Below are 16,525 nucleotides of genomic sequence, written 5' to 3'. Positions count from 1 at the left end.
CGCAAGGGACAATCAATCAATGGTATTTGCCAGTTTACTGTGCTTGTGCAGAGTACTGTACTAAGCGCTTGGGAGAATACCATTCCCTAGACACAATCCCTGCCCTCGAGGAGCTTACAGTCTAGTGGGGAAGACATTAAAATACATTACAAAGAGGGTAAATGTGCTGTGGGGTGGGGTGAGTATCAATGTGCTTAAAGGTGATATGTGGCTGGGGGTGGGGAAAGAATCAAAGTGCTTAACGCATTCAGACCCAAATGCAGAGGCTATGCAGAAGGGAGGGTGAATAGGCTGGGGAAATGAGGGGTCAGTCAAGGAAGGCCTCTTGGAGGAGATGTGATTTTAGAAAGGCTTTGAAGGGTGGTCCGCCACATATAAAGTAGGAGGGAGTGTCAGGCCAGAGGGAGGATGGGAGCTGGGAGTGGGCAATGAACGAGATGAGATTGTTAGCTTTACATGACAGAGTGTGTGGGCTGGGTTGTAGCAGGAGATGAGCAAGGGTAGATACAAGGGTGAGAACTGATGAAGTGCCTTAAAACCAATGGTGAGGACGTTCTGTTTGACGGTCAGATATCCCTATCTATCAACAGAATCCTGAAATGTATCTTGATTTTTTGAACCACACCCTCCTCAGATACCACCATCTGCTACGATCTACCAGAATGTTCACTGTGGCAAGGCAGACGTGACAGCTGTGCGTCTGGGCCCAGACACCCTACCCTCCTGGAGACTCAGAGAATGTGAGCCAATTGCTGGGAGGTTCTGGCTTCATGGGATATCTGCTCCTTCCTTATAAAACAAAAAAGTTTGTTCTTCACCATGTAGCTTAGGCACTAAAACGTGGATCAAACCCCTAGGAAGATTTGTCAGCTTAACCTTGAATCGGGAACACTTCATGTCCCCAATAGTCTGAAAGTGGCAGCTGATCCCCCAACTGAACCTGTTGCGCTACCATAAGTGCCCACTCCTCAGAGGCAAAGGCCCCCACAGCTTTCTGAGCTGGACTCAGCCTCATTCATCCCAGGTTTCTAATGACTTGCAAGTTTTCCAGTGGGGCTTGAACTAATCCCCCAGTAATGGCATTTTGGCTTGCTAGTCCTGTGGGCTCCCTTCATCCCTTAAATCCCTTCCCTCTTTTTGCCCCAGCACCCCAAATATGAAGCTGGCACCTCTACATATTACTAGCTGATTACACTACAATTGCAGACCTGATGGGGCTGGAGCTCTAGTGTAACTGGTGTATTAAGAAATCTCTATCAAAGGCATAGATGCTGCTGCTGCTGTCATTGATGGGGGATTTTTACACTCACTCCCTTGGTGACCTCATTCGCTCCCACGGCTTCAACTATCATCTCTATGCTGATGACACCCAAATCTACATCTCTGCCCCTGCTCTCTCCCCCTCCCTCCAGGCTTGCATCTCCTCCTGCCTTCAAGACATCTCCATCTGGATGTCTGCCCGCCACCTAAAACTCAACATGTCCAAGACTGAACTCCTTGTCTTCCCTCCTAAACCCTGCCCTCTCCCTGACTTTCCCATCACTGTTGATGGCGCTACCATCCTTCCTTCCCATCTCACAAGCCCGCAACCTTGGTGTCATCCTCGACTCCGCTCTCTCATTCACCCCTCACATCCAAGCCGTCACCAAAACCTGCCGGTCTCAGCTCCGCAACATTGCCAAGATCAGCCCTTTCCTCTCCATCCAAACTGCTACCCTGCTCATTCAAGCTCTCATCCTATCCCGTCTGGGCTGCATCAGCCTCCTCTCCGATCTCCCATCCTCGTGTCTCTCCCCACGTCAATCCATACTTCATGCCGCTGCCCAGATTGTCTTTGTCCAGAAACGCTCTGGGCATGTTACTCCCCTCCTCAAAAATCTCCAGTGGCTACCAATCAACCTGCGCATCCGGCAGAAACTCCTCACCCTCGGCTTCAAGGCTCTCCATCACCTCCCCCCTCCTACCTCACCTCCCTTCTATCCTTCTACAGCCCAGCCCGCACCCTCCACTCCTCTGCCGCTAATCTCCTCACCGTGCCTCGTTCTCGCCTGTCCCGCCATCGACCCCCGGCCCACGTCATCCCCCTGGCCTGGAATGCCCTTGCTCCAAACATCCACCAAGCTAGCTCTCTTCCTCCCTTCAAGGCCCTACTGAGAGCTCACCTCCTCCAGGAGGCCTTCCCAGACTGAGCCCCCTCCCTCCTCTCCCCCTCGTCCCCATCTCCATCCCCCCGTCTTACCTCCTTCCCTTCCCCACAGCACCTGTATATATGTATATATGTTTGTACATATTTATTACTCTATTTATTTATTTATTTTACTTGTACATATCTACTCTATTTATTTTATTTTGTTAATATGTTTGGTTTTGTTCTCTGTCTCCCCCTTCTAGACTGTGAGCCCACTGTTGGGTAGGGACTGTCTCTATATGTTGCCAACTTGTACTTCCCAAACGCTTAGTACAGTGCTCTGCACACAGTAAGTGCTCAATAAATACAATTGATTGATTGATTGATTTTTTCCAAAACTTCTGCATCTCTCTCCTTCTCACATTTTCTGGATCACATGGCATAATGGATAGACCATGGCCCTGGGAGTCAGAAGGTCATGGGTTCTAATCCTGGTTCCACTACTTGTCTGCTGTGTGACCTTGGGCAAGTCACTTCACCTCTCGGTGCCTCAGTTACCTCATTTGTAAAATGGGGAATGAGACTGTGAGCCCAATGTGCGACAGGGACTGTGTCCAACCCGATTTGCTTGTATTCACCCTAGTGCTTAGTACAATATAGCCTGAGAAGCAGTGTGGCTTAGAGGAAAGAGCCCAGGCTTGGGAGTCAGAGGTTGTGGGTTCTAATCCCGGCTCCGCCACTTGTCAGCTGTGTGACTGTGGGCAAGTCACTTCACTTCTCTGTGCCTCAGTTCCCTCATCTGTAAAATGGGGATGAAGACTGTGAGCCCCACGTGGGACAACCTGATGAACTTGTATCTACCCGAGCGCTTAGAATACTGCTTGGCACATAGTAAGTGCTTAACAAATACCATTATTATTATTATTACTATTATTATAGCCTGGCACATAGTAAGCACTTAAATACCATAATTATCATCATCAGGGCAAATTTACTGAAACAATGGAAACCACTTGATAAGACATAAATGTTGTACTAGGTATTCTTGAATCAAAGGTCTCCATGATTCCTCACATTTAAGCTCAGTTTGGGGATTCACATTATTCTATTTATCTGCTTCTCATCAGGTAAACAAAATTCAGAATGCTCTCCTGCCACCCCTCAACAATAATAATAATAATAATAATAATGATGGCATTTATTAAGTGCTTACTATGTGCAAAGCACTGTTCTAAGCGCTGGGGAGGCAACAAGGTGATCAGGTTGTCCCACGGTAGGCTCACAGTCAATCCCCATTTTACAAATGAGGCAACTGAGGCACAGAGAAGTTAAGTGACTTGCCCCAAGTCACATAGCTGACAATTGGTGGAGCTGGGATTTGAACCCATGACCACTGACTCCAAAGCCCAGGCTCTTTCCACTGAGTCACGCTGCTATATGCCTCAAGTATAAGATAAAAACAAAAAGGTGGTTAGAAGCTCAATGATAACATCACCAGCAGCTGCAAAAATCTCAACAGCTTTATATCCAGACTAGGAACTGGAAACTTTCCAAGATTCATGGAGTTACACGTGACATCTCCCCCAATTTCAACGAGGCTCTACATTTTACAACCTCCGGGTGAGTAACCACACTTGAACAGGCATTTGGGAAGAAGGAAAATGTTCAGAAACTAAGCCCAGAAGACGACAGAGTTTGATTCCTTAATTCTTCACTCTTCTTCCCTCTGGAGAAAACGCAACCCAGTGCTGGGTTATTATCTCCAATAAGCAGCACAACAGAGGAAGGAAGAAAGGAAATCAAGTCATCCTCTCTACTTCCTCTCTGAAAAGAACTTCCATTCTTTCCAGAGAGGTGGTATTCCAGAAAATGTGAAAAACAAGCAATATCCTAGAGTAGCTGCTTAGACAAGAGGAGGTATTGCTTCAGCTTTCACTTTGGGACTGAACTCTCTAAATAACAGTTAGGATGCTTCGACCTACCACACAGTCACATATCCCGAGGCTGAACTTTCATGATTGTCTCCCTGTTCATTCAAATCTATTTTTAATCAGAAGTAGTAGTACTGGTTTCACAGGGAGATGCATACGTCCCCTTTGAGAAAACCAAGCCACTTTGGGATTGCCACCCCATCTGAAGTATCTCTTCAGACCCACTAGAGTAATTGCTACATCCCAATTAAGTGTGTTGAAATGCCTTCCCTAGTTAAATTCCTCAAAAATCAAGGCTCAATTTCATACTAGGCATGGTGACCTGGCCTTGTAAAGAAGCAGGAATTCACCCTCCTTGGGGCCTAAAAAATTGGGGCTAGTACATTTTTACTCCACTTTGCCTTCATCTGATTTTAGGGAAGAAAAAAAGTAGAACTCATGCTTTGCAATATCATTTTCTGATATACTTAAATAAAAGCAATCAATCAATGGTGTTGTGGAGCCCATACTGAGTGCAGAGCATTATATTAAGCTCTTGGGATAGTACATCAGAAGCAGAATACACATTCTCCTCCCTCAAAGAGCTTAAAGTGTAATGGGTGTTGTGAGGAGGAAGATACAGACAAGAAGCATTTACAAATAGTGGGAGCCAGAGGAATTAAAAAGATACACTAGGCAGTAATATGACTATGTCAGGATGAAACAGCAGAACCAAAGAAGCTACATCCATAAGTGCTGAGGATGGGTATAAATACAGAATAATTGCTAAAGGTGGCTACTGGCTTGATGTGACTTGAGGTGTTGGAATCAATTAGGAAAGTCTTCCTGGAGATGTGATTTCAGGAGGGCTTGGAAGATGGGGAGGAGGGCTACTCTGGCAGATTTGGACTGGAGGGGTCGGGGGAGAAAGAGTTCCAGGCCTGGAAAGTGGCATGAGCAAGTGGATGGAGATAGATAGATAAATAAATAATTAGCAGTGTGGCCCAGTGGAAACAGCACGGGTTTGGAAGTCAGAGGTCATGGGTTCTAATCCCGGCACCCCTGCTTGTCAGCTGTTGACTTTGGGCAAGTCACTTAACTTCTCTGTGCCTCAGTTACCTCATCTGTAAAATGGAGATTAAGACTGTGAGCCCCATGTGGGACAACCTGATCACCTTGTATTCCCCCCCAGCGCTTAGAACACTGCTTTGCACATAGTAAGCGCTTAACAAATACCATTGTTATTACTTATTATTAAATGAACAATTACAATCTGTCATCAGTTTACCTTCAGTAAGTTTAGGTTGAAGATTGAGATGCTGTTCTGGATCTTAGCCCTGGTGCAAAATTTGGGGTCTTAAGGTAGGGCTGGTAAAAACCTTACAGACTGGAAGAGGATTTGGAACTCAAAAAATCAGATCTTGCCATCAGGTGTATTATATTTCCATTTACTTATCATGACCTACTATGTTTCAAGATCCTAACCCGACTAGGAGAGCCAGGCCTGATCCCATGAGTTCTTCTGGGTCCCAGAATCCTATACTAACCAGCCACACAATTGTACTTCAGTCCTTTGTTACTGCTGCTGTATAATGATAGCATTTTTTGCTGTATGTTCTCAGACCCCTCCACTGTGTCTGAAAAAAGCTTCCACGGTAACTGCAGCCTTCCTTTCCGCTGAAGGTCCCTGCTCCACTGGACTAAATGGGAACAAAAGCTGCTGCCATTCTCAACAACCCCCTCCTGCTACACCGCCCCCCCGCCCACACACGACAGTCAACCACGCTGCCTCCCCGAGAACCACCACCGGCTCTCTTCCTCCACATCATCGAGGAGATTCCAGCCCATCCTGTCTTCCCCCACCCAGTGGGAAAGAGAACAGCACCTACTGCATGAGGGCATGAGGCCACATAATCTCGGGGAAGCTGGAGGCTGCCGTAGCAGTTGCTGTAGCTACAGGTACACCTGGGACTCCGAACGGGGAGGAGCCTGAAATTCTGCTCCTCTAGTCACGGCACCCTGCTGACCATCACTGTGCTTTTGTCTGGGTTGTGTCAGTGTTTTATCACTCTTGATGTGTCTGTCTCCAGTTCCTTCTCCCCACTTATACTCAGATTGTGAGCCCCCCAAAGGACAGGGACCAAGTCTAAATCCCACCTGTTTATTCCCTCCCAGCACTAAGCACAATGCTCTGTGCACAGTAAGTGCTTACACAATACTATTACTGAAAGCACCCTACAAGAACAGAACCTTGAAGCATCCAACTAAGAAAATGGCCCTGACTTTCAAATGAGTGATGCAGTGTTAATACTTTTGAGATGCACATTCCTACCTTCATTCCATTCGCTACAAGCGGTCACAGAAAACCTCTGACCATCCACTGTGGAAAATTCTCTTTGAGCCAAGGCTTTCCCTCCGGTACTGTGGTTTTCATAGTTTCTCACTGATTCGTTGCAAGAAGCAGTTCCAATGACACCAACTAGAGCCCAAGCTTGCCTAGAAAGAGAAAAGCATGCTTTGAACCTTTGTCATCCCAAATGAACCATGTCCTTTATTGGGACTGTTTACTCTGAGCCATTTTAACCCTCTTAAAAAAAATTCACCACCCAAGTCTTCATGCTTCTTCCAAACTCCCTTGGGGTTGTAATTCCAAACTGTAATTAAAGAAAAGAAATGTCTCATGGAAGAAAATACACACTTGAGCAAGTTACTTGTCCATCCAGCTCTGCAGGAGGTGAGACACCCTGGGCATTTTCCCCTAAATTAATGAATTTTTCCTGTCCTCAGACACACCTATCCACACCCAAACAAACCCTCTTCTGGAAGTAAGTTAACTTTTTTCCCCCTTTTCAAATGAAGTGGTTCTCACCTTTTTACTAAAAGTAAGTTTTAGACTCTTTTACCTGCAGATTAGAGGTTTTGGGTCATTCTAATCATTTTCCTCTTTGTAGTCTCCAAAATAGCTAAAAAAGATGTTAAAATGCTAATAATGAAGGTTTGTTTAAGCACAGTTTTTTTTAATGGTATTTATTAAGCGCTTACTATGTGCAAAGAACTGTTCTAAGCACTGGGGGAATACAAGGTGATCAGGTTGTCCCACGTGGGGCTCACAGTCTTAATCCCCATTTTACAAATGAGGGAATTGAGGCACAGAGAAGTTAAGTGACTTGCCCAAAGTCACACAGCTGACAATTGGTGGAGCCGGGATTTGAAGCCCTGACCTCTGACTCCAAAGCCCGTGCTCTTTCCACTGAGCCATGCTGCTTCTCAGCTTCACAGTTACTATTCTTTCAATATAAGTGAGTGTTTTAGCATTAATCTCAGAGTTCTTGAACACATAACTGGTAACAAATATCTCAGCTGCAGTTCACTCAAGCAGGGAACAAGAAAAAGTAAAGACAACCCAGTCAATGATTGAAAAGAAAAAGATCACTTCCTATTAATAAGAGGCCAAACAGAATTTGTCTGTGCCAGCCAGATGGCTTACTATTCACTGATAAAAGTGAAAAAAAAAAAAAGCACAGGCATGCATAACCATATACACACCACACCCACACTCTCCTACCCTGGATTAACTGGTCTTTGGCTGGCAAAGGACCATATTTCTATTTATATCACGATGCAATAAGAAGAATCAAGAGAAAATTGTTCCAGAATTAAGGCCTCCTGATTGGAAGGAAGGAAGAGGAAAGCAATGAAAGAACTTCCACTTATTTACCAGAACTGCCTCAGCAATTAGCAGTGACAATGTTCTATTCCACTGGCATTATCTCCATCACCCCCTCCCACTTTCCTCCTCCTCTGGAAGAAAATTTCAATGGAAGATAACATTATCTTCAAAAAAGGGAGTGTTTATGTGTGTTGGAGATAATGCCAATGGAATGGAACACTGGCAACGGTTCATGACTGTTCTATTTCTCCATCAATTCTGGAAAATGAGTGGATGTTCAGAGGGCGGGGGAATGTCACAATCCAGTTATTACACCAAAAAGGCATTACTGTTGGATTACACGGTTTCAGACACCTCAAAGTAATTGATTTCAAGAAACAGAGTCAGTAAGCAGAAGTTTCAGAGCTGCAGCCAAATTGTGGGATAAGAAAATAGTCATTACACCTTTCCAACTGGAAGGAGCTATAGAAATGTTACTTGCACTACTTTGCCACTATGTATTATTCACTTTAAGCTTCCAACGGATAATTTGGTACCATGGCCCCACTCGGGAAAGAAATACTGGCCATTTTCAGCCTTCCCGAACCAAGGGTGCTTCTCTACCCTGACATGAAAGGAATTTGCCAGATCTATCGGTTAAATTTTTGACCAACATTGAGCCAAGTAGCCAGAGTGATTCCCAGCTTCGGTTTGCACACAGACATTCGATCGTGGCTAATTAGGTCGTGTCATAAGATCGATATCATGTGTCCACTTCCCCCCTACCCCCACTTCAATCCTCATTCCCCCAATGAGTTGGACCCCATTTACTGGCTGAAGTTTCAGGTTTACTGTCACTTCCTACCCCCAAAGATGCCAGCATTAATAAGAACCAGAGCCAAGTACCTGTTTCTGTTTTGGGAGGTTTGAGGCAAGAAGTACTTGCAGAATGTAAGAGTTCAAAAACAAAATTACATTCCCTTTCCTTGCACACCCTTCTCCCCACCCCTTTAGACCACTCTGATAAACTGTGTTGCTTTCAAGATGACTTTACCTAGCTCAGCCTGAAAAGTAAAAATAGATTTCAATAGAAACACTCCTCTGACCTTTCCACTCACAAATTACCCAAAGATGACTCAAGTGTGATTTTTTATTCTGTTCCAGTGGATAAGGGTGGCTCGCTCTCACAGGATCTTTTCTGTGAAACTGTATGACCCCGGCCCCTCCCCTCTTGCCCCTCACAGGACAGTTGTCAATCTGCACCTGGAAGTTTTGAAGACAGGAGGATTCAGGATGAGGGGGGCCGGAAAGAGGGGCGAGGGAGGAGATGAGGAAGAATGAGAACTGTGGCATTTGTTAAGTGCTTATTCTGTGCCAAGCATAGTACTAAGCACTGGGGTGAACACAAGATAGGCTGGACACAGTCCCTGCCCTACATGGGGCTCATAGTCTAAATCAAAGAGAAGGAGCTTAGAACCAAGTTGTTTTTACCTGTAACTCAATCCTTCGATCAGATTACTTCCCAGAAGATTCTGGATGGTTTGCTTGGTTTCAATCTGTAAGTTTTTGACCGCTGAATCTCCTACAGCTATAGCAATGATACGACCAGGATCTTGGGCTTTTAAAAAATCTTGAAGTCGCCTGCTCTCATTCTGGTACTCGTGTGTATCAAACCTATCAATCACCAAAACTTCTGCCGTGTCTTGATCGATCACTCTCAAGTTGAGGCCACGGAGAAAAGGCTTTTCGAAGGTGTAAGAACCAGAGGCCAGCCCTGAGGAATGCAGCGTCTTTGCCAAGAAGGTCCAAGACATTTTCCAAGCCCCATGCAGTTCCAGCGACCCCCCAGCCTCCACGCCAATAAACTTTTTGCCAAATGTTGGCCTACTGTCACCTTCATCTGACTTGCCATACAAGGCAATCGTCGCTTTGGATCTGTAGCGGCATTTGTCTGCTCCAATATGAAGCGCTCCACCATCCTTGATCAGGATGTAACGAGTTCTTAGAGTAATATTTCTGGATCCATCTTTTTCATCTCCAAAGACAAGTAATCCTGTAAGGAATCACACTTCTATGAAGCAACTGGCAAGGTACCTCTCCGAGCCGTAAGGACATGGATTTTACCTTTAAGAGTGGGGAAAAATACAACAAAGCCACTTCCACATTTTGGGAGGGAGGAAGAAGGGTAAAGCTGCTACAAGAAATAGGTTTGAAATTTTAAACCAGGCTTCCCATGAACATATAGAAAAAAGGTCAACTGACCAATGTAGATAGGCATTCAGTTCAAGTAATGTTCAGATATACTCTGGTTACTCACCTTTAATAGGGATTCTCACAAAGTAGATAACCGTGTTTTGTGAACCTGTATAATGAGGTTTTTGCATGAATTGAAATTGCCTTAATTGGAGAAGAGTTTACAGTGTTCCTTCAATCCTCGAGGCTAATTCCAAATCTCTTGAAAGTTATTTTGATACACCCATACATACTGTACTTTTCCATTGCATGGTCCTACAGGCCTGATCTCATTCCAATCCATTAGCTACATCACAGATTCCAACAAAGACCTAACCTTTGAGACTTCTCTGCTTCCTGCCTGTCAGAATGACGAAACACCATGGGGATCTCTTTGATAGTAATTGCAAGCAAGTCCAGGGAACTTGCAGCAGGTTCAGACTTACCAGGGTAATAAAGAGCAACTGCAAAATTAAAAAAAAAAAATGATTGCCACTCCCAAGAAAATGGCTTTGAGCTGAGGAGAAAGCAGGCATTCCCCAAGATACAATTCTTTTAAATGTAATATTGATATATCCCAGAGATAGCGGCAAGGAGTCAGACATCCTAACACTCACTTTAAAGAAATGAGAAACACGGTATGGAATTTGGAAGATAAGAGTTGGGTAAAAACCCACCATTTAGAGATATTCTAAAACCCAGGGCCTGATTTTAATGTAGCTCTACTCAGGGCCATTTGGGTGACAATAATTTTATCTCTTCATTTGTTTTACATAGTTTCTTTAAAGAACATATATTAAAAATCTTTTTTCCTCCCTTTCACAATGTTATGGTTTAGAACTCATCCTTAGTCTTTCATAATATACTACTGCTTATTTTTCTCTTCCCGTTTTCAAGTCCCTTTCAAACCCACATTTCTAATGTTTTTCTGTCAGCCTCCCTGATGATATGGCAAAAGTGATGTTAGCCACTCGCTTTATGGTATAAAAAGGCTCTTCTGCTATCATTGTTCTAAAGAGAGGCAAAGAGTAGGAGCATGACCTAGGGAAAAAGACTATGGGCCAGGGAGTCAGGGGACCTGGGTTCTAATTCTGGTTCTGCCACTTGCCTGCTGTATGACCTCTGGCAAGTCACTTCACTTTGGCCCTCAGTTTCTTCATCTGTAAAATGGAGATTCAATACTCATTTGCCCTCCCACTTGGACTGTGAGCCCCATGTGGGATGGGGACTGTCCGACCTGATGATCTTGTATCTATCCTAGTACTCAGAACAGTGTTTGGCACATAGTAAGCACTTAAACACAATAATAATAATAATAAAATAATAATAATCAGTGCCTAGATACAGCCCTTTTCATCTTCACTAACAGCCAACAGTCCCTTTAGATTTGGTAATACATTCTCAAGTCCCATCTGCCTTTCTGGGGTTTGAGATGTTTCTGCTATGCTGCTAAATTAGGCAGTTATAAAAAAAAATTGGTCTAAGCGTCATACAGAACAGCCTACACTATGTGTCAGTGTTCATGTGCGCTTCCAACTACACAATAAACCAGAGCATACAAAGGACATTTTCAACAACACAGAGAAAAAAAAAAAATCACAGGATAGATAGAGAAGTGCATTGACTTTTTCAATAAATGTTTTAGGCACAAAAGATGATCAACTTAAGACAATAGATCAAAGATTATCACTTCTGTGCTATCTTGGTTATTTGGCAATACCTTACCTCCATCCTGTATGACTATGGAATTCACGGTAACATCCGAGTTCAGTCGAAGCCAATCTCCTTTCTTGATAATGACTTGTTTTTCTGTATCTTGTTCTGGATCCCAGTTCCTGAGACGGGGGTTTTGATCTGGGCAGTTCTCTACAATTCAACAATAAAACCCAATAAGAATCAACAAAATGCAAAAATACAATGAGACAAATTTGTCCAGCAATACACTATTTGAAATTTGATGAACGCGTGCATCCTGGGAGACAACTCGTTTCTACTTGCCTAAGAAACAAGTAATAAGAACTCTCAAGGGGCTACTCATAACCAATGGGTATAATCTCACCATCAGCAGCATTATCTTCAAACTAAAGGACAACAATCAATCAATCAATCAATCAATCGTATTTATTGAGCGCTTACTATGTGCAGAGCACTGTACTAAGCGCTTGGGAAGTACAAATTGGCATCACATAGAGACAGTCCCTACCCAACAGTGGGCTCACAGTCTAAAAGGGGGAGACAGAGAACAGAACCAAACATACCAACAAAATAAAATAAGTAGGATAGAAATGTACAAGTAAAATAAATAAATAAATAAATAAATAGAGTAATAAATATGTACAACCATATATACATATATACAGGTGCTGTGGGGAAGGGAAGGAGGTAAGACGGGGGGATGGAGAGGGGGACGAGGGGGAGAGGAAAGAAGGGGCTCAGTCTGGGAAGGCCTCCTGGAGGAGGTGAGCTCTCAGCAGGGCCTTGAAGGGAGGAAGAGAGCTAGCTTGGCGGATGGGCAGAGGGAGGGCATTCCAGGCCCGGGGGATGACGTGGGCCGGGGGTCGATGGCGGGACAGGCGAGAGCGAGGTACAGTGAGGAGATTAGTGGTGGAGGAGCGGAGGGTGCGGGCTGGGCAGTAGAAGGAGAGAAGGGAGGTGAGGTAGGAGGGGGCGAGGTGATGGACAGCCTTGAAGCCCAGGGTGAGGAGTTTCTGCCTGATGCGCAGATTGATCGGTAGCCATTGGAGGTTTTTGAGGAGGGGAGTAATATGTCCAGAGCGTTTCTGGACAAAGATAATCCGGGCAGCAGCATGAAGTATGGATTGAAGTGGAGAGAGACACGAGGATGGGAGATCAGAGAGAAGGCTAGTGCAGTAGTCCAGACGGGATAGGATGAGAGCTTGAATGAGCAGGGTAGCAGTTTGGATGGAGAGGAAAGGGCGGATCTTGGCAATGTTGCGGAGCTGAGACCGGCAGGTTTTGGTGACGGCTTGGATGTGAGGGGTGAATGAGAGAGCGGAGTCGAGGATGACACCAAGGTTGCGGGCTTGTGAGACGGGAAGGATGGTAGTGCCGTCAACAGAGATGGGAAAGTCAGGGAGAGGACAAGGTTTGGGAGGGAAGACAAGGAGCTCAGTCTTCGACATGTTGAGCTTTAGGTGGCGGGCGGACATCCAGATGGAGATGTCCTGAAGGCAGGAGGAGATGCGAGCCTGGAGGGAGGGGGAGAGAGCAGGGGCAGAGATGTAGATCTGGGTGTCATCAGTGTAGAGACAACACTACATTGCCAACCCCATCCCACAAAATAGGAGAGGCCATTCCCTGGAACTTACCTTTGTTAACATAGAAAAGTTTTCCCCTCTTTAATGAGGTTTAGCAATTGTGGCAGGGGGAAAATTATCAACCTCTAGTTTTGTCAGTACTGGGCTTTAGCCAGATGTAGCGGGGGGAGTCTGTCAGTGAATGAATATAGGAGACGTACTATTACACATACAGGACTTGGTAGAAGAAATGGTATTAAGCGCTTACTTATACAAAGCACTGTATTAAGTGCTGGGGGAACAATACACAGGTGGGTTAAACACGATTCCTTTCCCTCTGAGGGCTCACAATCTAAAAAGGAGGTCAACCTAGGGACAGATGGCTGCCACAGAATAATAAGGTGCTTCCCCACAGCACTTATGTACATATCTGTAACTATTAATGTCTGTCTCCCCCTCTAGACTGTAAGCTCATTGTGGGCAAGGAATGTGTCTGTTATACTGTACTCTCCCAAGCTCTTAGTACAGTGCTCTGCACACAGTAAGTGCTCAGTAAATATGATTGACTATCTGCCTTGCCCACACATTCATTGCAATGGTTGTTCCCAATGTGCTATCTTTTTCATTCTCAACAAGAATGACATAGGCTGGAACCGGGGTTCAACAAATATACTCTCCTCCTTAGTAAGCAATAGAAAAAAAATATCAAAGTTGATTAGCACAAGAAACAGATCGAGATAAAACATTACACAAACTAAAACAAGATAAGCCAAAGTTGCTTTCAGGGGCAAAAACAGAGTGAATCTGACAAGGGTAATTTTGTTTGACCAGTGAACAAAGCTGGCACTTGTTGGGCTCTGACTGGGAATACGCACTCCAGGGCTGAGCCTTGTCCCAACAGGACACTGGGAGCCTGGGGCGGGCCCTTCCAGGGCTGGCTGGGGTCATCTTGGTACTGGCCAATACACAACTAAGTTGGAAGTGCTACCAGGGCTTAGAATGGTGCTTTGCACATAGTATGTGCTTAATACGATCATTATTATTATTATTACCCAGGGTAGCTGATGTGCAGGATTCTCCCTATGAGGAACAGTTTAGGCCCCTCATTCAACTTGAACAGCAAATGTTTACCAGCAGTCCCATAGGCCCGAAGTTGTTAGAGTCCCCCTCTAGACTATAAGCTCATTGTGGGTGGGGAATATGCCTAGCAACTTTCCTATATCTTCATATTGTACTCTCCCAAGCACTTAGTACAGTGTACAGCACACAGTAATAGCTCAATAAATACCAATGATTGATTTACCAATAGCATAGACCTCGGGGTTTAAGTCGGGAAATCTTACCTAAGATGTGTGATTGGTTCCTGTTTGGGCCTTTAGGGGTGGAAAGGCTTTCTAAAAGGAATCTTCAGTCGACAGGGAACAAGAAACTTCTTTTTCTTTTCCATTGAAATCACAGTCCCAACTAGATCACTTTTAATGATCATGTGTCACAAGACTATACCCTGAATGGTTTTTTTTTTTTTTTTGGACATGTAGAAAGTCAATTTGCTATGTTGTATTGTCCTCTCTCCCTTAACATGAACACAGTGCTTAAAAATTCCTCTGGGTAAATTTGAACTCTAGGGCAAAGTCTAGTTATCAATAAAAATCAACTTTAGGGCTCCAGTATAGGTGCCTTGACAGTGAAAATTATTTCTCTGTCTGTGGGGGAGAGGCAAACTGGAAAAGGACAAATAAATGGATAGAACAACTGAACAGATGCCAAGACCTCAAGATCACCAAGCCAGTACTGACCGTTAAAGCAACGTTCAGATTTGGCAGCATTCCATACAAATAGAGTCTAATCATTTAGCAAGGTCCATTAAGAGAGAGAATCTCTAGGCAAAGTCCATGAAGTCTGAGATAATAAAAGTACACAGCACGAAATAACCAGTTTGGATTCTAAAACTACAAAGTGGTCAGCCATCCCTTTTGAAGACGGCTTCCTACAGACATCAAAAGTGTCATTCAACAAAAAACATTTGTCTTCTGTCAGTACAATCATTACGATACTTGTGTGAAATGCTGTACTTTTTTTTTTTAAAGTTTCCGATGGTTTGGGTTCATTCCAATTCCTTCCTCTTCCAGGAACTAAAGAATCAGCATGCTCTTCCTCAAAATACCACAGTCAATCTCAAAGGAATAATGGCTAACAAATGATGATTGACTAAATTAAAACACCTACTAGTTGACCAAGCCATAACAAGTGTGCCTGTGATACTGCCAACAGACAATTCAAGCATATAAACATTCAACAGAGAGAGAAATGGCTCTGAAGGGCTAGCAGAGGATAGAGGAAAATAAGGACAAAACTGAAGCTAGAAAAGCCTTTACGTTGGATATCAGGAAACATTTTATAACGTTGAAATCTACTACTATTGAATAGCTTCCCCGAGGAAGTGGTCAAAACTCCATTACTTGAGTCTTTAAAAAATACACTGAGCCAAGCAGTGAACAAATGCTAAGGAAAACATGACAAGAATCCCCAGCGCAGAGAATTGGAAGACATCACAAATCTCTTCCCACAGAAAGCCTGTGAACAAAAATAATAATATTATTATTTATTATTATTATTACTGTGGCATTTAAGTGCTTACTTTGTGCCAGGCACTGTACTAAGTGCTGAGGTGGATACAAGCAAATCAGATTGGACACAGTCCCTGTTCCACGTGGGGCTCACAATATCAATCCCCAATTTACAGATGAGTTAAGTGAGGCACAGAGAAGTGACTTGCCCAAGGTCACACAGCAGACAAGTGGCAGAGCCGGGATTAGAACCCACGAACCTCTGACTCCCAGCTCCGTGCTCTACCCACTATGCCATGCTACTTCCAAAAGTAGTTGATCATTAAAAGCTGTGACTTCACTGCCAGCAGTTTCAAAGGAAGAGGCTCCAGCTCCTTGTGAGCAGGGAGTGTGTCTACCCACTCCATTAAACTGTGCTCTCCCAAGCGCTTAATACATTGCTCTGCCCACAGTAAGCACTAAATAAATACCACTGATTGATTGATTCAGCAGTGAGTGCAGATCTTTTAATCAGCACTTTTCACGACATCACTCTAAACTACTCAAGATGTCTGCAGGGCAGGTGGCAAATACCATTAACAGTTTTCAGCTGATGCAACTGAGGCCCAGAGAAGTTCATGGACTTCTCTGGCCCAAGCTCCCTCAGAAAATTAGAGGGAGAGCTGGGTATTTCCCAGATGGTGGAAGGGATCTCCAGCTCCCATGAATGGTATTTGTTCCACCGCGCACCACTTGCCTTTTCAATATCTGATGAGGATGACACAAAATGGAGTTGCAGTGTT

General features: G+C 44.3%; 1 protein-coding gene across 3 annotated transcripts in view; it reads right to left on the bottom strand.

The window, feature by feature from the left end:
- Window positions 1-16,525, bottom strand: part of CEMIP2 (cell migration inducing hyaluronidase 2) — a 91,799-nt gene that overhangs the window by 52,067 nt on the left and 23,207 nt on the right. For all 3 annotated transcript variants that reach the window (XM_038769658.1, XM_038769660.1, XM_038769659.1), the window contains 3 exons: window positions 11,645-11,785; window positions 9,179-9,740; window positions 6,371-6,534 (listed from right to left, as the gene is read on the bottom strand). In XM_038769658.1, the coding sequence (XP_038625586.1) occupies window positions 6,371-6,534; window positions 9,179-9,740; window positions 11,645-11,785 (867 nt within the window). The remainder of the gene's footprint in view (window positions 1-6,370; window positions 6,535-9,178; window positions 9,741-11,644; window positions 11,786-16,525) is intronic.

This window comes from Tachyglossus aculeatus, chromosome X4 (assembly GCF_015852505.1).
Source record: "Tachyglossus aculeatus isolate mTacAcu1 chromosome X4, mTacAcu1.pri, whole genome shotgun sequence".
NCBI classification, from domain to species: Eukaryota; Metazoa; Chordata; class Mammalia; order Monotremata; family Tachyglossidae; genus Tachyglossus; species Tachyglossus aculeatus.
Note: the sequence above shows the minus strand (reverse complement) of the source record. Positions and strands in the feature narration are given on the sequence as shown.